Consider the following 23,027-nt stretch of genomic DNA (forward strand, 5'->3'; position numbering starts at 1 on the left):
TCAGATTGGTCTTGTGTTTTATTACATTGGAAATGTGCTGTTTAATGCTTTATGTCCTAAAAGTACCTCGAAGCGTCTCAGACGGTTAAAAAATGACTCCTTAAATGGTGCTTTTGAGTGAAAATGGTCAAACCAGAAAAAGTCAGCAGTTAGATTCAAGTCAAACTTTATTTATATGGCACATTTTGAAGAACCTCCAAAGTGCAAGTTATGCAAAAACAACTGTATATACAACAGTCACTAAAATCACCAATAAATATGCACTGAAAACAATCAGATAAGTAAATAAGGCTATGACAGCATAATAAAAACCAGGGTGTTTTAAATTTTACTTGGAAAAATTGAATACTGTGACATTTTGTTTGTTAAACATGCAGGATCCTGAAGAAGGAAGCAGGTTTAATATGAGTTTAATCCTAATTTTGTGGGTTTTCTGGCCACAGTGTGTAAATCTAACGGGTAGTTTAAACTGTTTAAACACTACCATTTGTTACTGACTCACTATGAAAGCTCTTTTGGCTGAAATATTAACCACAGGGGAGGGGGCGTGATGATTACAACAATTAACTGGCATGAAAGAGCAAAGATGTGGGATCAGAATGTTTCAAAATGACAACAATTAGAACTGTAAGAAAACATTGAGCATATTAGATTAATCGTGTTAAGATTGCTGCACCACATGGCGATTGGCTGGGCGGGGGGCAAATTATTGTTTGCAGAATTACATTAGGTACACGTTTAACATTCACCTGATGGAAATGTTGATCCATTGCGTACACTCAGTAGACACTTGGCTAATAATATTACCTCTCAAACAGCTTGTTAATGTGCATGAGTGGGAGGAAAAAGGCGAGTTTTAAGTGACTGATGATGACAGATGGGTTGATCTCAGTGAGCCGCAGTCTTCTGTTAAAGTCAGGTCACAATAAAATGAGCTGACAGGAAGGCAACAGTTGTTCCAGCCAAGGCTTGCAGAAGAGCATCTTTTAACCTAAGACCTGAACTCTTTCATGGCATGCATTTTTAATTTCTCTTTGATATTCAGGCATATTGAGACTTGATGAATGTAAAAACAAAGAATTACCAGATTTATTATTTTTTTACCTGATTTTTGTTTCTAAGAAAAATGAGAGCCACATATGAGGATATTCGTTTAAAATTTCGATAGAACAGTAGCAGTATAATGTCCTCGTAAGTGGATATCAGGCCCTTGTAGATCAAAATTGAGTATTTTGGTCTAAATAACCCAAAATGTGACGTCCACATATGTGGACGCCAGGTCCTAGGAGGTTAATGCACGCAGCATGTTGAACGTTGAAGCAGATGGGCTACAGCATCAGAAGACCACAATGAGTGCCACACCTGCAATTTTGCTGAGCTAGTTGATGCAGGCTCACCAAAAATGGACAACAGAGGATTGGAAAAATGCTGTAAAAATTCAAATGTTAGAGTCAGAATTTGGTGTAAATGAGATTAAAGCATGGATCCATCCTGACTTCCATCAACAGTTCAGCTTGCTGGTGGTTTAATAGTGTGAGGGATATTTTCTTGGCACACTTTGGGGTCCTTCATACCAACTGAGCATTATTCAAACCCGACAGCCTGCCTGAGTATTGCTGCTGACGATGTCCGTCCTTTTCTGGCCGCAGTGTACCCAGCAGCCTTGGGCTTGCAACAACACCTCACAGCAAAAAGATCCTGGGTTTGAATCCAGGCTGTCTGGAGTTTGCATGTTATCCATGTGTCTGCGTGGGTTGCCACAGGGTCCGTCGGTTTCCTCCCACACTCCAAAAACACGTGAGGTTAGATTCATTGGTGGTTCTAAACTGACTGTGTGTGAATGGTTTTACACATATATGAATATTATATGCCATTTACTTTTAAAAACATGAAAAAAGTGAGAGCAAACAGGCTTATTGCAAGAAGCCCTGTGGATCATGTGAGTCTCTATGTTGTATTCGTCTGTCAATCCCTCTATGATCTCTCCTTCACACTCATCCATCTGTTTATATACTCCCAATCCCTCTCCTCCTTCTTTCTCCCTTATCTGCTCCCAGTACCACTTTTCCCCTCCTCACTTCAGCTTTAATTCTATATTCCTCTGTCTTTTCTGACTTGTCCCTTTTCTCATTTCCCACTTTGCTGTCATCCTTCCAGCCTCCATCTTTTGTCCAAAATAACTTCCAAGTGTCATCATTCCTCGATCCCGTGTAACCTTCTTTGCCTTTCCTCCTCATTGTAAGCAAAAGCCTGCTTCCTTTACATTCTTTCCTTCCTTATTTCCTCGCTTACAGTAATCCCTACTTTGCCTCCTCCCTTCATTGCTGTGTCCTTTGCTCCAACCCCCTTCTCTCCTATCCCATCCGCCGCTCTCTTTGTGTTCTGACTTCAGTACCCGTCCATATGGTGACTGCTGGGATGCAGCCTGCTCACGCACTGCAGAAACCTGGCCTGACAAACACCACCTCACTGTGTATGTGCTGGTGTGTGATGTAACCTGCTCAGGCCCTCACATTCCACCTACGAGTGTGTGTATGTTTGTGCAGTAAAAGAGCACAAGATCAACCCTGCTGCCCTCGTCCCTCCGTGACTTTGATTTCCAACCCCGCCCCCTTCAGCACACGACACACAACAACACGCACAGCAGGAATGTGTGTGTCCGTGTGTGTCGGAGTGTTCGGAGGGCCACGGCTCACTCCCATGACCGTCTGCTCTCTGACACACTGAACAGTACAGTAATCCATCATTGCTGGCAGCCATAAGTAAGGACAGTGTGTGAGGACAGTGGGTCTGCTCAACATCTAATATCTGTAAAATGCAACTACGAACAGCCTGGTCGCTTCATTATCTGGAAATGACAGAATTTAGACAGCCAGCAATGCTTTCATGTCACTGTTAATGGACGTTTTTCACTGCTTTACACCCAGTTTATACTTAAAGTGGACTTATTTCATTGGTATACTATTAAAAAATACCATTGATTTAGGTAAAGCTGAGCATTTACCTAAATCAGAGCCTGTAAAAAATGGACGTGAAAAGTGATTCAAATCCTTTCCCAGCAGGGGGCGATCCCTTTGGATCCCTCTAAAATTATCTTTATTTTTGAGCTCAGGAAATCTTTTTTTGATGAATTTATAACATCAGTTATTAGTTTTGACTCTTATGCAATGCAATATGATGTTTACTTTATAAAGTAAGGTCCCATCAGGAAAATAAGTCACCAATAAGCAGGCTATACTTTATAGTTATCAACAAGTTTGTGGTGTCCTTTTTCCCCCGTCTACCCGTTTGTTGTGACATCTGGCTTTTTAAATGAAGTTTATAATCAAACTTTGACCATTTTTGACATTTTAACAAGCCAAAAATATATCCCATATAATTTTAAATGTTAGCAAAAAGTTGACACATAAGCTGTAGTTTTACATTAATAATCCCAAATTATTATAAATTGCTATGGTTTTACCCTATTTTCTGTCAACAACTCAGCTAGTTGTTTAGAACAAAATTCTGAATTGTTTTTCCTGAGCGGTCATTAAATATGAAATTTTGTAGAAGGAAACTATATTTTCTGCTAATTGTGATTAATGTTTTCAATCTGTGTCTTGAACTGAACGCTATTAATCAATGCTATTATCATACTCACTAGAATTTGTTAGGTTAGCATGTTTATGTTAACATCATTTTCTAACCTAGAAACATTTACTCTGAGCTTTGAGCTAAATGCTAATGCTTCTGCAAATGTTGCTAAAAAAACCCCAGAAAGGAGCTCTTAATGAACATCTCTTTAATGCTAGCTTATGTTACATAAAAAAATTAGCGTGTTATAATTTTAATATATGTAATATATTTTAATATAAACTAAAACTAAACTAACCAAAGCTTGTATGACCTGAGCTGCGTTAAGCTGCTTGCCTAGCCCCAAAGACACATAACCAAACGACAATCACTTACTTCCCTGACTAACAAAACATGAGAAAAATGTGCCCAACTGAAAAGGCGATCCACCCCTACCTCCTCCTGGATTCACAGAACAACACAGGGCATGTCACAACCCCAGCCAGCTGGGGTAAACCGAGGATTTACCCCGTCCTCAACCTTGCCGTCATATACTCCGCCTCCAGATATATTTATATCTATATATATCCATCCATCCATCCATCCATTGGCTTCCGCTTATCCTTGAGGTAATAATTAGACATTTTAGCAATTGTTTACATCAATGAGTTACTGTACTTTGATGTGATCACTCTTTAAATTAAGTTTATTAGCCAAAAAGATTTGGAAAGCAAATAGTGTCTATTGTAAACACTGTACTTGGTGTAATTTAACATATTTGTAGTTGGATATGGTTACAATTTTTTTTCTCCTTTCAAATAATGTGTTTTAGATCATTTGGCTGAACGGTGTGTAACTTTGTAACATTATATATATCTGCCTATTTCAGAAGTACTGAGTTCTCAATAGAGCCATTCATTAGGTGTATGGAGTATATTCATAACTCATAAAAACATGGCCAAAGCTGTAAAAATAAGGCCCAACCTGAACGATCTTGAGAGTATCTGGGGTTCATATTGCAGCTTGTTTAAATTCAACTTTCACCTTAACATGACTTGAAGTGGTGCTTTTTTTTTTCTTTTTTTTTTTTTAAATGTATTGCTATGAAAGGAAACAGCAGACTTAAAACACCTTCTGAGGTTTGTGCTTTAGCAACAAATCAAAAGTGTCAGTGTTGTCCTCATTTTTATATGCCTGGGACCAGATTTCATAAAAAAAACAAGTGCATGCACAAACACACACACACACACACACATGCATGCACAAACACAGTCTTTGAACATTTGAAACATGAGACTCGCCAGACGCATGGTTTGCTCCGGTCCTGTTCTGAATCCCCTTGCAGAGCAGAGCAACAATCGCATTTGATTCACACATACAGTCACACAGCGGCTTTGAAGTGCATTTGGTAGGAAATGGAAAAGGAATGTGAGCTGTGGAGCAAATGCAGAGGAAAAACATCCACCTGGAAAACCAACATGTTGAATTATCTAACAAGCTGCACAGAAACACAGCAGGGATGCATCCACTATAAAGATATTGACACACAACGCATTTACTAATATTATCAGCTTTTACAGCTCATCCAGCTGCTCTTACCTTAAATAATACACTGGGCAGACCTTTTCTCTAACGTATTTATTTGTTCTTTAACTATCACGCACATTAAGGGGAAGACTTTGGACACCAGCGGGACTCCTGCAGCCTCAACCCAAAATATTTAACATGTTTTTGAAATAATGACAAAAACGAGGCCTCAAAGTTTCACTTTTATATGGGTATATTAAAATAAACAACACAGTCTCATATGTCGTACTTGGGCTATTTATTATGCTACAGCTCACAGTTGGTGTGTATTTCAACATCCTGCAGCTAAAGATGTTTCCTAGCAACTAATTTACCCATTTCCAAAACCTTTATGAGCACTGGGCATTTCTTAAATGTTTAAATGGGAACTCAAAGTCTGCTCTAAGCCTCTCTCCCAGCATATTTTAAGAATTCAACAGAGGGAGAAACAACAGAGGCTACAAAGCGTGTGATGGGCTGAGGGTCAGCAGACTTTGGGGAGTCGATCTGGAAGTCTGAGCTAACCAGCCACAAAAAGCTTCGGCCAGGCTCTGCTGGAAAGACACTTTGAGAATCACTAGATTTTTGGCCTTGAGAGGCGGTAATCGCCCGGGTACCACCGTAGCTGAGCTGTGAACGACAAGATTTTTATGAAAGGTAGTGCTACTCCAGGGCAATAGGTCTTATTGCAGTAAACGCTTCTTTATATGGACCCTAGATACGAGTGTGAGAAAATAAGTAAAATCCATGAAAGTACGTGTTTTTGCCATTCAACTTTTTATTAATTCAGTTGAACAGAAATTGGCTGCAGTTCAGCAAAGGGTGCAGCAGAGGGCGCTTGTGAGATAGTCCTCGATGAAGAAAAGTGAATGGAGCAAAATAATTTTGATGATTTACACCTGATTTTAGATATAAAAATGTACATTTTATTTTCATGTCTCACAAATAAAGAATTGGCGATATATTCCAAGTGAAACAAAACAGTATATAAAATGCTAGCCTTCTGCTAACTCATGCTAGCATTGCACTAGACTGGTCCTTTAAGGGTTTAAAACAGGGTGGCAAACATTTACAAAAGGTACCGACACATTAAAATGGATCTAAAGCCAAATGGATCTAAAAATTGAAGCCAACACATGACTGCCTTAAATGGATTTTGAGGACTTGTGATAGACAAGTTCTTAGCCAATGAAAGTGTGGTTTTACTATCAGATCTGCCACTTGCTCATCGCACCAGGTTTCAGAACACCAAGATGGCAGATACGCTCAACTCAAGGCTATAGAAACCAATAATCAACGTCATGGTAGATACATCCGTCCTTCATACCGTCTATGAGGCCACCTATAGGACGCATGCATAGTTGGTGCATTGTTTTAAAGTCTCTGTGTCTTTGGGACCAGCAGTTACTGAGAGATCATCGAACAGTTTGTTTGCCTCTGTGTTTGTGGCCTTCACTGCATGAAAGAAAGCAGTTAGTTGCGTGTCTATCATCATTGCCTGAGTCCTTAACCAGAGGATTTCTGATTACTTCCATGAATCGTCTAACCTTTTCATTCTTTGACCTCTTAAAAGTAAATACTACAGGAAACCCTTCTTCACGATTCTGTTTGGAGTGTCAGTGGATGTAGTTCAACCAATGTTTTTCAGTGATTTTTAGAGATAATCAGAGTCCAAAAACCTCATTAATATAATGGTCTCGTGACCCTCGCAGATTAATCTCAGGGCTTCTTTACCTACAGGTTGTAAACCACTGAGATTCGTTTCTCAACAGCTATTGGAGCACTAGCCTGTCGCTGTGGTTAAACGTACAGCATGTGCAGCGTGAAACAGAGAAGACGTGGACAAAGTAATGGAGGTACTGCCTCGGAGCGTGCTTCTTGTGCGAGTACAGAAGTGGGCTGAGCTGCTAAAACAATGAACTCAGTCTTCTGCGGGAGGTGGAGGAAGAAGAGAGTGGAGGCGGAGGGAGTGGGTGAAGACAGCTGTTTCTAATCAATTGCTTCCATGTGATTGACTGCCTGAATGGCTGTCTGCTGATTGGGCAAATGACTCGTTGACGGTAGAGGTAGGGGGCTGAAGGCGGGTTTTTTGATGACTAGTTTACCCTGACTGGTTTAATAAGTTAACAGTCAGCTGGCTGATTGACCAAGTGACAGGTTGCTTGTAATGGCAACTAAGTGGTTAGATGATATGGTCACAGATCAGTGATATGGATGGCCACTCCCTCCTGCTCCGCCTCGCTTCCTACACACACACACACACACACACACACACACACACACACACACACACTATCCCTCGTCTCTCATAAGCTTCTCATGTTGATGTATTCAATTGTGTCAATAAAAAGCAGTTTATGTTGAAATTCCTCCTCCTTCCCTCTCTCCATCCCCCTCTCCATAAGACCAGCTCAGACTGCAGGAACAAAAACATTTAGGTAGGCCAAGTTCACGTCTGGGAGGGGTTGCTAAAAGGGGCCTGGGGGCTGCTCTGAGCACCAGATGTGCTTTTTCAGGGCGGAGGAGGGGTGCGTTCTTGAACCTCGGGTGGAGCATTGGTGGAGTTTTCGCTGGGCTCCAGAGAAAGCAGAGAAGAGCGCTGAGACACAGCTGAGAACGAAAGCAAAGTACCTCCTTCAGCAAATCAGCCTGGATCCAAATGTAAATGCTTCAGCAACAGATCATTTCAGACATACTTTGCAATAGTCTGCACCCCAACGCCAACCACCTGATCTCTTTCTCTCTGTCCCACGGTGGATTGCAAAAATAAATAGCATGGATCAGAAAGAGAAATGACACATAGAATGTATTTATTTTACTCAGTTCTTTGGTTTTACTGTGAAATACTGAACAGTTTTCCTCTTCTGACATTAAAAAAGAGACAGAAAGTGAAAATGAGACCACCAAACCAAAACAGTTCCAGTACAGACTGTAAGCTCTAAAAAACAAGCAACTATAAGACGAGTAAAAGTCGGATTACCTAAGAGGTAGAGCCCCTGGCAGGAATGTTCGACCTGATGGGAGCTGTTCAATGATATTCGGAAACATGCTGCCCTTAAAAAGGATGGAGTCCACCTCACTGTCATTCATTTACCTTATTTTGATGTCTGTGTCAATCTTGGAGTAATATTTGCATTCTGGAAAAGCCACAAAAAACTGCTGACATCTGTCATTTTAGCTGGTTTTAGTTAAACCTTTCATGCTCATAAAACATCTTTTAAGCCATTAATTATTAATGATGTCTTGTTAATGAGCAACTCAGGTTGTAAACATGTATTTGAGGTTTACACAGCATATTAACACTTGTTTAGGGGGTTTTAAACACAGTTTCATGATACAGACAAAGAATGATGCCAAAGCTGTGTGTGATCTCAAATGCTAATGGTTCATTTAGAAGAAACAGAGGCAATTAGCCTCACAATTATAGAGATTAGGAAATTAGATTATGAATTAGAAAAGATCAGATGGTTATTTCCTGCTAAATGATGCAGTTTGGCTGCTAAGCTACATGCTAGTGTACTGCCTTCAAATCACATGTTTCACTTTTAATGTTTGAAGAGAAAAAGCATTTGAGGAGTGGCAGAGAAGTATGTGAGGGCGGTGCAGGACATGCATGAGGACAGTGAGACAGCGGTGAGATGTGTGGTAGGAGTGACAGATGGGTTCAAGGTGGGGGTGGGATTACATTAGGGAGCCACTCTGAGCTCCTTGTCTGCATGTGATGGACAGACTGGCATGTGGACTATGATGTTTGCAGATGATGGTGTGGTGTGTAGTGAGAGTAGAGGGGAGGTGAAAGAGAGCCTGGAGAGGTGGAGTTATTCTCTGCAAAGAAGAGGAATGAAAGTCAGTAGAAGCAAGACAGAATAAATATCTGAGAGTGACAGGTGTCACAGTGAAGCTGCAAGGAGCAGACGTAGTAAGGGTGGATGAGTATACCCGGGGTAAACCATCCATAGCAACAGACAGGTGAGGAAAAGAGTGCAGGCAGGGTGGAGTGGGTGGAAATGAGAGTTGGGAGTAACTTGTGACTGAAGGACATCAGCAAGAGTGAAAGGAAAGGATTACAGGATGGTAGTGAGGCCTGCTGTGATGTATGATTTGGAGAGGGTGGCACAAGAGGAGGAGCTGCTGAGATTTCCACTGGTGACCAGAATGGACCGGATTAGAAATGAGCAATTTGGAGACAAGGTCAGAGATGAAAGGCTGAGATGGTTTGGATATGTGCAGAGGAGGGATAGTGGATATATGCTGATGATGGAGCGGACTGACACAAGGGAAAGGGGAAGACCTCAGAGAAGACTCATGGATGTAGTGAAGGATGACAAGGTTAGGGAGAGTGAGGCGGAAGGAAATGATCCACTTCGGCGATTCCTAAGGGGAGGCGCCAAAACAAGAAGAAGAAGAAGAAGAAGAAGTAGAATTTAGACTGACAAGTGAAGCAAATATGTGAATGCTAAAAAATCTGCAGTTCCTCTAGTGGCCACTTGAGGCCAACTTCAAAAGCGAGTCAATCCTCATAGACGCCCATAATAAAAAGCCTGAATTCAGCAGTGAAATGAACATCTTCACAGCCAGTTTAAACTGTTTTTGTCTGTAGAGCTAAATCAATAATGTTATTATTGTTATTTTGTTATTATTATTGTTTATAATTACATTTAATTGTTAATATAGCTAAAAGTTAGGGATAACTACAGGCATGGCAACTTGGAGTGAAAGCTGCGAGTTTGTGATCAGCTTTGTGACGGAAAAAACACTTTAACGAGCCGGCTGCTTGGTTTCTTCTGTAAATTCACATCATGATAATTTCAGTCTCTCTGTCTTTATTTTTCCTTTCTGGACTCTCCAAGAGTAGCTTTGCATGATTCACAGTTCAAAATAATCCTTGTTTATCTCATATAGAGCCTTTGGGCCGCCTTTCAGTTCCAGTACACGTTAAACCAGCTTTCTTCTGATTGGCTGACCCTCACAAACGGAAGGTTCAAATAGCAGGTGGGCGGGGCTTCTGCACTCACGGGTATCACATAGTAAAGAGCCAAGTGTAGGATAATGTGTCTCAAACCGAGAGTTTAGAGCAGTGTGAAGCCTGAGCTTTGTGGATCGCACCCTTGTTTAACTCTTTATTTGAAACTTTACCCATGTGTAACAGCACATGTGTGACAGAAAAAAGGAAAATCATAATAGGTCCACTTTAATACAAAATTCCAAGCTTGAAGCTTCTCAACAGCAGCCACAATCCAATGGGCAACAGCGGTTATTTCCATCTGTCATGCAGTGGCTGAAAAACATCACTTTTTTTTGCAGTCATGGGCAATTATCACATTATACTGACAAACAAACAGGAAATCAGAGCGCAGCCATAGCCATGCCCCTCACGCTTCATAATTACGGCTGGCTTATGCACGGACGCAGAAGCATCAGATTGTGGATCAAAGGTCTCCAGAACACTGGGAGAAGACACATTAAAGCAATTCTCAAATTAATCACAGTGAGTATTGAATTCTGCAAATCTCATTTTGGAAATAAACCCTCAACTTGCGATGAGAGGAGGTGAACGGAGGACAAATTATAAACTGCAAGATTTACGGCAGAGGATGCGAGCAGCTGGCTGGGGGAAAACAACTGCGAAGCAAAAAGGAAGAAGAAGAAGAAAAAAGAAAAGAAAACGGCTCCAGAGAGGCAGAGATGGAGCTGAAAGTCCCCTCCGCCCTTCTCCCTCAGAGTCCAGGGGGCCACATCATGTGCCCGAGAGGCTCCTGCAAAGATGCGATTTCTTAAAGGGATACTCTGACCACTTTTGTTTGTTTTTTTCTTCTCTCTGCACTCCTCTTGTCACTCTGCGGCGGGGTAGAGGAATCCGCTTTGTGAAGATGATGATGTTGGCTGACCAGAGAGGCTTGGCTCGCGCTCGGGTTGTGTTCAGAGGCGATGAAAAAGGGCAGGAAAAGACACGCCCCCCTCTTTCAGATCAGGATCTCATGCCTGTGTTGTGTAAAGCCATCTGATGAGTAACCTACTCCTTTTCCTATGTGGAAGTTCTGACCTCGGGTCACACTCGTGGGAAACTGGTGAAAACGGGGCCATAGCTGAAGCGTCAGATCACGCAAATGAATAAGTCTTCTGGCTTTTCACACTATCTACACCATCATGTTTTGGAGATCTGAGCTGCAGAGATGTTTGCCTTCTCTTGAATATAATGGCGCTGTCTTGCTCCAAAAATCATGATTCGGTCACTACAAACCTCCTCATGAACAGTTTTGTGGGCGACGGGTTTTGTTTCCACTGAGCTACAACTGCTAAAAGTATCACCCTGCAGTGGAAAGTGTCCATCTAGCCCCAAGGAGAGGCTCACGCCCATGACAGCGTGAGGGGAAGTCAGCTTCTTTCCATGCCGCGTGTGTTTTCCTGGAGCTCCGTGCCACTTTATTACTCCAGTTTTATTATATCCAAGAGAAGTTTTGGTTGATGATGTCACAGGCAGCACAATCTCCAGACTGTTTCGTGTCTGTCATGTGTCTTTAAAATGAACCTGAGAGTGGGTGGTGGATTTGCAGTTGTAGTGTTGTCTGGGAATCCCCGTCTAACCGCATGGTGTTTGGGTGGGCTGTGAGCAGCGGGTCCCACTAAAGGACGTCAGGACCTCGTGCCACCCTTGTTGAGTCTGTTTAATCATACAAAGCAACCTGCTGGAGGTCATTTTGTATGGCTTTTCAAGGCTCACTCAAGGAGGCTGATACTTAAAACCCTTCTATGCTCTCCTCCACTAACAGCCTGTCTCCTGGTATCTCCTCCACACTCTCGAGACGCAGCTAACTTTCTCATACCAGTACTTATGAGGGGATGTGCCATCCTGGAGAAAGAGGACTACTCGTGCAACCTGAGATCAGAGAGAGCAATGCGCTGTTGTTGCCTCTCATTTCCAACCCATCCATTTTCTTCCTTTTATCCAATTCAGGGTCATAAAGGAGCTGGAGCATATCCCAGCTGCCATAAAGCGACACCCTAGACTGTTGAAAAGCTAATACAAAATGATAAAAACCGTTCATAGCTATGTGCCATTTAGAATCACCATTTCACCCAAATGCATGTCTTTGGCAGGAAGTCAGACTACCCGGAGAGAGTGTGTGAAGAACACACACGTTTAAACCCCGACCCTTCTTACTGTGAGGCAAGAGTGCAAAGCAGAACCTGTTCTTGCTTTCATTTGCACCAAACCAGCTGAAATGGACTCACTCGCAGTGGTTTCTGCTTCCTAAGCGGACAGACTGATATGCCTGAAGTTAAGGTTAAAAGGAAGCCCCGCTGTGTGCTGCGGTGAAATCCGCAAAACTTGCAAAATGCTTTTTTCCCCCTCGTTTGTTTTTTATATTTCTCCAGTAAATGATCAGAAAACAGAACAAACATGCAGGGAACCAATGCTTGTTTCTAGACCTTGTTTCTACATCATGACTATTAAACTGCTGCTGAAACTATGATGCATCCCATGATACTGATGCTCAAAAGTGGGTTACAGGAAAATCATACTGAACAGAAATCAGATTTTGTCTTCAGAGCGCGACGCTCGGAGTGGGTGTAAAATGAATTTGGTTGTGGTTACAGAGCTTCTTTTTCAGCCCTGAGAATTTCACAAGAACTTAAGGTGGTATAAGGGCTCGGAAATGCTGGAAAACAGAAGGCAAATTAAAAAGTACACCCCTGTGTACTTTTTAATTTGCCTTCTGTAAAGAATGGCTCCAATGTGCACTAATTATAAAAAAGCTTTTAATAGTACATGTCTGATTGTGAGGTGGATATGCTGGACTGTTGATAGACTCTGAGGGTGTCACAGAGATTTTGCTAAATCTCCAAATATATATATAAATCTCCTAGGGAATTCCAGGGCGGTGTACTCACCCACCTAAGTGGAGTATATTTAGTTCTGTTTGCTGATGTTAAAATGGCGATGTGCAGGTGTAATATTAAGATCCCACTGGGGTTAAAATACTACACCCACTGATATTTGTGTTTGCTATATGAGGCCTCGGGCTACGCTTTAGAAGAAACCCAACACACCTACATCGTTTCTGTGTTGAATTATCTTTAACTTTTTAATCACACGGCACAGCAGCAGCAGCTCGGTTATTTGAATTTATCTTGTTTTTGTTAGATGGGTAACAGGGCGGCGCTTACACTGACTCATATTAATGTCAAAGAACTGCAGAAAGAAAAATCTGTGAAAATATCTGAGCTTTCTTCTCCATCCTCCTCCAGCGGGCATCAGATGGAGTTTAGTATGGAGGTCCATTTGTGCCAAAATTATGTTTCCATAGCTACACTCTGTGTCGACTGACTTTCTTTTCGACTTTGAACTGCACTTCAGTTTTGACTGAACACATTTTGTTTTTTGCCCCTGAATGTGTGATTTCAGAAACTTGGGTGTCGTTTTTGACAGTTTGATCATCACTGCAAACAGCTGGTTCAGAACAGTTTTATCATTATGGGGATATTTAAAAACTCAGAAGTCTGGTGTCAAAGGCTGAAGTTGAGATGATTATTCATGCCTTTATCTCTTCCCATCCGTCCATCTACCCAGTGCTTGTGACCAAAGGTGAGGGTAGGGCCAAAGATCAAATGGTAAATCCACAGCTCCACTCAGCTCTCTCTTCACCACGCTGGTCCAGTTCAGCATCCACATCACTGCAGGAGCGGCTGTCAGTCCCCCGCTGCCCTCTCTCCTCACTCATCAATAAGACCGCAAGACACCTAAACTCCTCCAAGTTGGGCAGCCTTTTCCTAGCAATTTGTCACCAAATCAGAGCTAGTCAGTTAAAATGATTTTAATGCTACAGCAGTCGACATGGTGGTAAGTGTGAATTGCAGACTGTAAAATATATGGTCGATTCTCTCTCTGAAGCAGCCTGCCTCCAAAATTAAAAAAATTCAGTGGATTTAAAAACTCTTAAAGTTCGACCAAAAATCCTGACACACGAACATAGTTTTGGCACAAATGGACCCTCGCAGAAAGTACTGTTTGTGTCAAACCAGGTACTCTAAAGAATCAGTCCTCACATCTGTGAGACTAGACGACTGAAACAAAGGACTCGTGATCTGAGCTGTCACTGTAACGACCTGCTGGCTCAGATAAAATGACGTTAGGCATGTGTAATGTGTTTGAGCACTGCTGTGTCCCCATCTGGAAATCTGGGTCTGGAGCGGAGGTCTGCACATGTATTCAGCTTATGGAGAAGAAAGATTTGGGGATGTGGGGGGTGTGAGACGGTCTGACTTGGGAATTTCTGTTCCTCAGTTTTTTGTATCCTCCTCATTTTGAGACCCAGTTCTTTAAAGCGACCTCGTTTTTCACTCCGCACAGCCTCCGCTGACACGTTTGGCTCTGTTTAGAAATCTTGCTTCTTATTTTGATCTTCATTTTTGGGCCAATTGATGTCAAAACTGCTACTGGACAATCCAAAAACATTTCATGCCTACACTCAGCTGCCATTTTAATAGGTAAACAAAGTCAGCGCCTCCTACCACTGAAACTCCCCTCTCAGTCTGCTTACAGAGGTTAAACCAAACATTTAATCCCTGGGATATCTTAATATAAGAGAGAAAAAAAGTGCATTTTAAGCATTTTGTCTCAGTTTTTCTACACAATAAATATGTAGAGTTACAGAAACAGTTCTAGTAGCTCACTGCCCAGACTTTCTCCTGTTTTTTATGAAACACAATGTTTTGGTTAATTCACCTAAAACGTCTCTGTTATTTAATGATTTATCTTAATTATTTTGTATATCAGCAGGGGGATATCAGCAGGAAAAGCTTAAAACTTATGATAATACAATTTAAAGTTTAAAATCTACGCTCTCCTTCACGTTTTCAAAAGCCTTTCAGTGGGCCGGATTGGAGTCTTTGCCAGGCCAATTCTGGTCCCCTCGGGCCTCATGTTTGGCACCTCTGCTCCACATGTTAAAAACCTGGCTGCAGTCAGTGAAGACTACCCTGGGTGTGTTCTGGCTCACAGTCTGCAAGGTGCTGCATGTGGCTGAGCTTAACACCTCTCCACGCAAGCTCCCCCAAACATAAAGTGAGGAAAGGAAGAACGCAAAAGTTTTCGGACACGAGCTCCCACTCGCTTCGATTATTTCGATTTTGCACATGCACGCGTGGGCACAGACAAGGCAGTCACGCGCATTGTGGTGGTGGTTGCGGTGATGCTGCATGAAGGAGCTGATCCATCCCCTTCTCTGTCCTCCTCCATCTTCTTCTCCTACTCCTCCTCTCTTCATCTCTCCCTCCATCAGACAGGTTTCCTCCAAGGGAAACACCAGACTGTTGCGCACTGTGTCGCTGCGTCAAGCCCGACATAAAAAGATCTGACGCGGGGTGAATCTTTTCATAATAAAAGCATGTTTGAAAATATTAAAAGGGTGTAAAGAGTAAAAGAAATGCTAACAAAGTGGCGATAACAGCGCAAAAAGGTCTCATAAAACAGAACCATGTTTCTATACGTGAAGCTGAAGCTGCATAAAACTATTCGGTTCAGGGGTTTTATATGTGCGAGTCCCCGATAAGAAACGCAGTAAATTCGGGCTTTAATTTTGAAGCTTTAACAGGAAATCTCGTCTGTCACACTCTTCCGATCTTGACTACAGTCCTCGCAGCAGCCGACTCTCTCCTCTCCACTGAAAAAAATAGAAAAAAAAATTCGCTTGCAGTCAAAAACAATGAGGGCGCACGACGCGCAACTCGCTCCGAGCCGCTCAGCCAGCAGCGCACTTTTACCTCCCGGAGGATCCGTGGCGTGTGGCTGTGCGCCACCCGGAGGGAGAAGATCAACGGGGATATAACTTGACTGTCTGAGGAGTTTGATATTTTTGGAATCAGAGGAGGCGGGAGAGAGAAATCATGCCTTTTTGTAAACGCACGATATTTCCGAAAGATGTGTGCAAGCCCGACGGCAAGAGGCTGCAGCAGCAGCACCAGCAGGAGCAAGGGGAGATTTTCGGGGACTTGGCGGACGTGTGCAGCTTCACCCTGTGCTCGGTGCTCCGACAGCTCTCGGATTTGTCCCGGCACTCGGTGAGCATCCTGGAGGAGCTGGAGGGAGACCTTGTGTCCATCTGCCACCGGTCCTGCGCGCTGGAGGGCAGAGTGGTCCGACTGCAGAGGCACGTCGCAGAGCTGGTCAGCAAACCTCCACCGAGAAGTAAGAGAGATAAAAAAAAAAGAAAAAAGAAAAAAAGAAGACGCTTAAGTTGAGCTGACGGAGCTCACACCTGCGCTCACTCCTGCAGAAGGGCTCAGCTGTTTGTTGGTTTGTTTTTAGTCTTGTGTGTGGTGACTTGAGTGAAAGTTTTGTGGAGTCAGCGCGCGCTCTGACACTCTGGGGTTTCACTGTGACAGTCTCCACAGTGACAGAGGGCCAGCCCTGCACGTGCGCGTGAGCGAGTGTGAGGTTTGTTATTGTCAGCTGTCAGCAGAGCGCTCTGCCTTCAGTTACTGCGGGACACACCGCAGGTCACTTTGGGAAGATGAAACTACATGTTTGATTTAATTTGCTGACACGTGACGGTTGAGGAGGTGGAGTTCATGTCCGCTCGGCAGTGACCGAGGCTTCATAGCTGTTCAGGACGGCATGCGACTTTGGCTCAGGGGTGTGCAAGTTTACCAGATGCCCCTGAAAGCAGCACGTTGTGGGTGTGGAGAGTGGAATGTGAAGTGGGTGAAAATGCGTGGATGTCATGAGTGTTTTAGAGTTTTGTCGCTGTGGTCTTCCCTCTTGTTTATCTGTAAACACAGTTTGACCTCAGCTGCCGGCTCCTCTGCTTGCGTGAACGATGTAGAGGCGTGTAACTGTTTCCCGGGGAGGGGAAACTCTACTCTGATCCTAAGAGCTTGGAAAAAGCGACATACATAAGTTTGTTGAAGATGTTTCTTCAGTTCTAAAACCAAAAAGCGGAGAGGCTCAAGTATCTAAACCCTAGTGGGGGTTTCCCCTCAGGAGGTGGTTGTTGACCCACTATTAATCATGTGCGTCATCAGGTGAGCCAAGATGTGAGCTGTGAAAGCTGGAGTCTCATTAACAGGTTACTCTAGATTGTGGATTTTTATAAGTGAGAGATTAGCAGAAGATTTAGATATTTGGTGTTTAGTTATCAGAGAAACCAAGATGTTCTGGAAATCTGTTGCAGGCACATGTTTCAGGCTCACCTGCAGCCCTGGGCACAAATACAGATGTGCTGCTTGAAGTTTAAACATCAGTTTGTATTAATATGTGTTTTGCAAAGTGCTGAAATGAGGGTTAGGATTAAAGACTTTGCTAAAGGAAAAGTAAAGAATGAGTAAGGGGATTCAGTGCTTTTGACCACGTGCTTACATGGTCATCGTGTCAAACACAGTAGCTCAGAAAGTTTTGAATGAATTCTGATAAATCTTTGCAGGGGTGTAGAGTGACGTCATCTAACATTAAAAGGTCTTCAAGGTCAACTTCAAGGCCTTGCAGTATGATAGTGTGGCGTGTGTTGTCCAAATTATAGAACGTACCATATAAAGATGTAAAACATCATGTCACGTTTGACCTCTGACCTCACCTTTGGGTTTCACATGTACCCTTCTTTCAGGTTGACCTCTAAAATATGTCATGTCTTGAAGGAAAATATTGCTAAGAGAGAGAAAAAGGTAATAATAAATTATCATACTGATAATTATGTCAGGTATATTAAAGGTAAATAACACAAAGTTGTTTTTTACACGTGCAAAGTGCAGGCTGCAAACTTAAAGTACATTCATGAATATATATACAAAATACAATAGAGTTCCCTTAAAAGTAAATATGGCCCACAGAGTGAGCTGCCTTGGCAGAGGTTTGTGCTCTCAGAGTACTTATTGTTACACTCAATGTATCGCTGTGTAGGTATCTGGGTGCCTAGAAAGAAGACAGCTGGACTTCTTTAGTTTCTTGAAGATCTCATGTACCATCCACACTTGTACCCTTAATAGATGTATATTAAGGGTACTTTACTAAAGTAGTTGATTAAATGTACTGAGTGACATCTTACCAAGGGTGCTGTCAGTATGATCATCCACTGGCGTTGGGCATGTTTTGAAGCATCCTTTCTTCTAACTTTGAGTGTCGTGCTTGGTCTGTGTAGCAGACACATTTGAACCTATTCTGGCAGTTGTGGATTGGTTATGACTCTGGCAGATGTCTTGTGGTCCAGATGTGGTTTAAGAATCAACGAACCAGGCTTGACATGAGGTATGGCAGATGCCTGGGTGGGCCAGATGTGGCCCAAATGTCATGACACTTGGTATCTGGCCCTTATAAGATAGACATGTGGATGGCATCGGTAAAAGACCAAATAAGAAAAACCCAAAGAAAGATGCATATCAGTTCATAACCTCCAACGTGTATTATGGAGTATGTTCTTTCTGTTGTTGGTAATTAAGGATTTGTCATTAAAATAACAAAATGTACAAAATGGACGATTCAGTGTAACACAAATTGAGTGGCCGTTTTCCCATTGGTTTCTTTGGGGTGGCTCATGTGGTAGAGTGGGTCGTTTACCAATTGGAAGGTCTGTGCCTCAATCCCTGGCTCCCCCAACCCCACATACGACACATACCAAGCATGTTGGTGCTGTAGCACTTGTGGCTGAGGTTATAGAGCAGGTTGCCTACCAATAGTCATCTCTGGCTTTTCCACTCCATGTGTCAAAGTGTCCTTGGGCAACATAGTGAACTGGACAGGAAGACCTTTACAGCCACGGCTTTCGCCCCCTGGTGGTCGTTAAAATAGAATGCAGCTTTAAGGGATTCCCTTGTTGGCTTCTCTTTTCAGACCTGGAAGTGTAATTCATCTTCTGTCCTGTGTATGGCAGGGACGTCAAACCCATTTTACACTGTGGGCCACATACATAAATACATACCAGACCACTGAAACTCGTCTTTCTGTGGGTGTGAGAAGTTTAACTGCACATTTAACCACCGAGATATCTAAACATATGAAAAAGACGACTTTATCAGTAGGAAAAGCTGTAAAACCAAATTAGAGTCATTTGAATAACAATACAGTTTTTCCTGCTCAAGCAGAATAACAGAAAAGAAGTGTAAACATCTGGCATGTATATGATTTAACTCTGGTCTCTGGTACAAGCTGCAAAAGTTTGCAGCTGAGTTTTCCCACCATTTAAAAGTAAAAAATATTCATTTTGTTTACAAGGGCTGGGCTGTGCACACATGAGACTGGTCTGATGAAAAATTATCTTCAGAGACACGAAACAAATAAGGGAAAATTAATTTCCTAGAGCACACATCAGCAGATTAAAAGTCATTATTACTTCTGCTGTGAGACTGTGCTGCGTGTGCCTACCAGTTACGACGGATTAGGGAGCGACACTTGAAAAGAGACAACCACGTGAGGACGTCGGTCAGAGTTAGCATAAAGAGGGTTTGGTTTTGATTTTACACGTGGCAGTGGAATCAAACACATTCTGTGAAAAACAAAAGGCTGGAAATCGGTCCAATGACGCAATAAAAAAAACTGTTCTGTAATATCTAACACGTTTGTGGATGCTTTCATCTGATGGTACAGAGATGGCCAGATGCATGATGGGAAATTTGCACTGTGGTCGCGAGCCTGTTTCGCTCTGCAAACTTTGCACAAACTTATCGAAGGCAGCTTTGACTGTGTTTGCACTGCAGCTCGAGCGCGAGCCGATGAATAAAGCAAGCTGACTGTGAACATGAGTTTACGAGGCTGTCAGCAGGCCGTGTGTGTGTGTGTGTGTGTGTGTGTGTGTTTGTGAACACGTACAGCACGATAAGACAGAAAGAGAAAGTCCCTCTTAAAACAGACCAGATGTAGAGCTGGAAGGAGGAGAGGATGGGAGATAAAACAAATGCAGTTCATCCTCTGGTTTACTTTACAGAGACAAACTCACGCATGTGTTGGCCAGTGTGTGTGCGTGTGTTTTAATACATGAGCTCATCGGTGTTTGATGCTCCTCACTCTTCGCTCTCCTTTCTAAAATCCTGTGTGGGCTCTTACTGTATCGCTAACACGTGGGCCGAAGCGCACGGCTTAATAATCAATACAAGCCCGCCTGGGCCTTCATCTTCCATCGTCATCTGAACTTCACCGCCTCTTTCTCCCTCTCTCTTACCTCCTACTGTCTCAGCAAGGATGGAAAACACTGATTTGAATTTCACCAACAGAAAAATGAGGACTAAGTCTCCTTAAAGCACTTTGTATTGTAAGATAAGAACCCTACATTACTAAGAGTAACTCCAACAATCCAACAAACTATGAGCAAGCACTTGGCGACAGCGGGGAGAAAAAACTCCCTTATAACAGGTAGAAACCTCCTGCAGAACCAGGCTCAGAGCCTGAGTGATGCTTAAAGCGCTAAATCCTTTAAAAAAAAAAGTTTCTGCAATGAACACAAAGAGACGCTTTTACTTTTATTAATAAGACTCATAACTTTGTAAAGAATCAAAGCCCCCACCCCTCAGCAGTTGTAGTGGGTTTGTAATGTTGGCGGCTCTACTGTATAGAAGCTAGATTCTGGCTACTTTTTTTGAATATTTAAAGAAATAGAAACATAATTATTTTCCATCTGTTTCATTTTCCTTTGAGTTGTCTGTTTTATTAACTACTTTAGCCTCTTGCTAACGTTAGACTTGCATCAGTAGTAACTGCTTAGTTGATGATGATTTTATTCTTTGTGACTATTTTGCTTTAAAAAACTACACAAGGTGAAACAGACATTTTATGTCATTTTTGATACTTTCCTTTGATTTTTCTGGCAAATGTTCTGTTTAGCTTTCTGTTAGAGGCTTGTGACTAATGCTAAAATAGTATCTCTCATGACATCAATGGAATCAGCAGTGGCCTAATTATACATGCTTCGACTGAAGTTATAAGATAAAGATTAAACTCATCAGTTACACTCCCCTACTTTAAGTATAAATGCAGTAAAGCTGTTGCAGTAAACACTGGGAGATTTCCAGAGCAGCTGTGCCAATATTAGCTACAGTGTAAAGTCATGTTATAAGATTAGATATAGACTCGGCTGATTTTCAGTCAGTCTCACGTAAGTTATCAACCGGACACGTAGTAGTTACATTCATACTGTGAATGAGGAAGTCACAAATTTCAAAAGTGTTTGTAACAACAAACCGAATCTATGCCAGCTAAATCACCCCCACTCAGCTGAACATGGACATTTTTAAGAAGCTAACAAAGGGTTAGTGGCTCAAGCTAAAGCTAAAGGAAGGAGCCTCAGTATAAGCAAAAGGTCAAAGCAGTTAGGGGGACAATTATGGGGATACAGAAAAGCGTTAATGTTGATCTCCTGGTATAGCGTGAAGTTATAAACATTCTGGAAATTAGTGTAGGTACCCGATATTTGTTTTGTTATGTGACTCAGCTGCACCTGCTTTTGCTTTGTAAGCTTAAATATGTCAGGTAATGGTAGGTTTACAGCAACTCATTCTTGCAACTCATCGTTTGGGGGTGGGGGGTGGGGGAGACAAAGTTTAATATCTGCTTTGAAAATATGAAAAGTTTATTTTTGTTTGTATATGTGGGAGTTACAGGTCTTAGGGGGGGAAATTGGCAGGTCAAAAAATCAGAATCAACCAAGAACACTGCAGTCGGTGCATCTCTACTCTGTCAGTCGTTACCAGCCAGGAAACTTTGTTCATGTTCATTGGGACCTTCATGATTTGCACCCCCACTCTGCCTACCTGACTTTTTACTTTCACTTCCTATCACTGGTTAGGTTTAGCTAGTAAAAATTACTTGGTTAAGGAAAGGGGAAGATCAGGCGTTGGGTTAAAACAGCCCTATAACAACAGTAACACTGCTTGTTCACAAATAACATTTACTGATCACTTGCACTTAAGCTATAGCTCACTGAGTAACAGCAGAAAAAGAATCTTCAGTAAATGGGCCACACTGCCAACTCAGGTCCTGGGGATGAGGTTAATTGTTTAATAGCAATATTAGTATTTGGCATTATTTAATTTGTGAATGTAGTTTTTTAAATATATATTCCTTTGTGTATTTTTTAACTTTTGAAGGACTAAGTGGTGTGTTTGTTTACTCTAACTCTGAATCTACAGTCAGTTTTTAGATCACAATGATCAAGTAAACTTGGGATGAATACCACACAATGCTGAGTGGGACTTTTAAAAACTGCGGGAGGCTCTAATAAAACGCCCTGGGCTTTGGAGCTTTGACTGTATGAAGTAAGCTAGGTAATTTGCAGCTTATAAGTATAATCCATTTCTTGCACTTGCTCTCATGAGTTTGGTTTTGGAAAGGCTTAAAACAGAGCCCACCATCGGAGGTCTTTATGGAAGACTTATCTCCTACTACAGCCCCATGTTTGAGCACACTGCTCAATGAGCGCCACCTGTGGTTAGTGTTTGGTTAGGTTAAGATAGTTGAGGGTTTTCCAATTTGTAGGGATGAGAAACACTCACATTATTTTCCCTTATTCATTTGAAGAAAAAAATCTTGGATCTGTGCTTTTTCTCCAATAACAACCACTGACAATCCCCCCTCTCCACCTGCCAAAAAAAGTGGAGTTGCACACACAGTAAAACACACGTTTCCAGCCTGGATGAGGGGATTTTTTCCACCCAGTGTAGACTTTGTACAGGAGTCGGATCTCCTGAGCCGCTTCCAAGATCTCTGCACTGTGAAACACTGGAGGGAATCGGAGCTGGCTTCCTGCGCCCGGAGAGGAGGGGAGGAGTCGCACTGATACAGAGAGGAAGAAGATGTCAGTCGTCGCTTTGGAAAGCGTGATAGCGGAAGGAATGTGTGTGTGCATGTGTGTGTGTCCACTTTCCACTGGAAGTTGTCACTCAGAAGGGCCTAAACTTGAGGAGTTTGCCCTCTGAAACACCTCCTC

At 42.4% G+C, this 23,027-nt stretch overlaps 1 protein-coding gene across 1 annotated transcript in view; it reads left to right on the top strand.

Moving 5' to 3' along the window:
- The first annotated feature begins 15,698 nt into the window (after nucleotides 1–15,698).
- The window catches only part of nhsl2 (NHS-like 2), a 235,347-nt gene continuing 228,018 nt past the window's right edge, over nucleotides 15,699–23,027 (top strand). Inside the window, exon 1 of the mRNA XM_085450713.1 lies at nucleotides 15,699–16,309. Within this exon, the coding sequence (XP_085306839.1) occupies nucleotides 16,009–16,309 (301 nt within the window). The 5' untranslated portion in view covers nucleotides 15,699–16,008. The remainder of the gene's footprint in view (nucleotides 16,310–23,027) is intronic.

Source organism: Copadichromis virginalis, linkage group LG3 (genome assembly GCF_057382275.1).
Source record: "Copadichromis virginalis isolate Kocher_CV1m ecotype Utaka linkage group LG3, C_Virginalis_male_GT1.1, whole genome shotgun sequence".
NCBI classification, from domain to species: Eukaryota; Metazoa; Chordata; class Actinopteri; order Cichliformes; family Cichlidae; genus Copadichromis; species Copadichromis virginalis.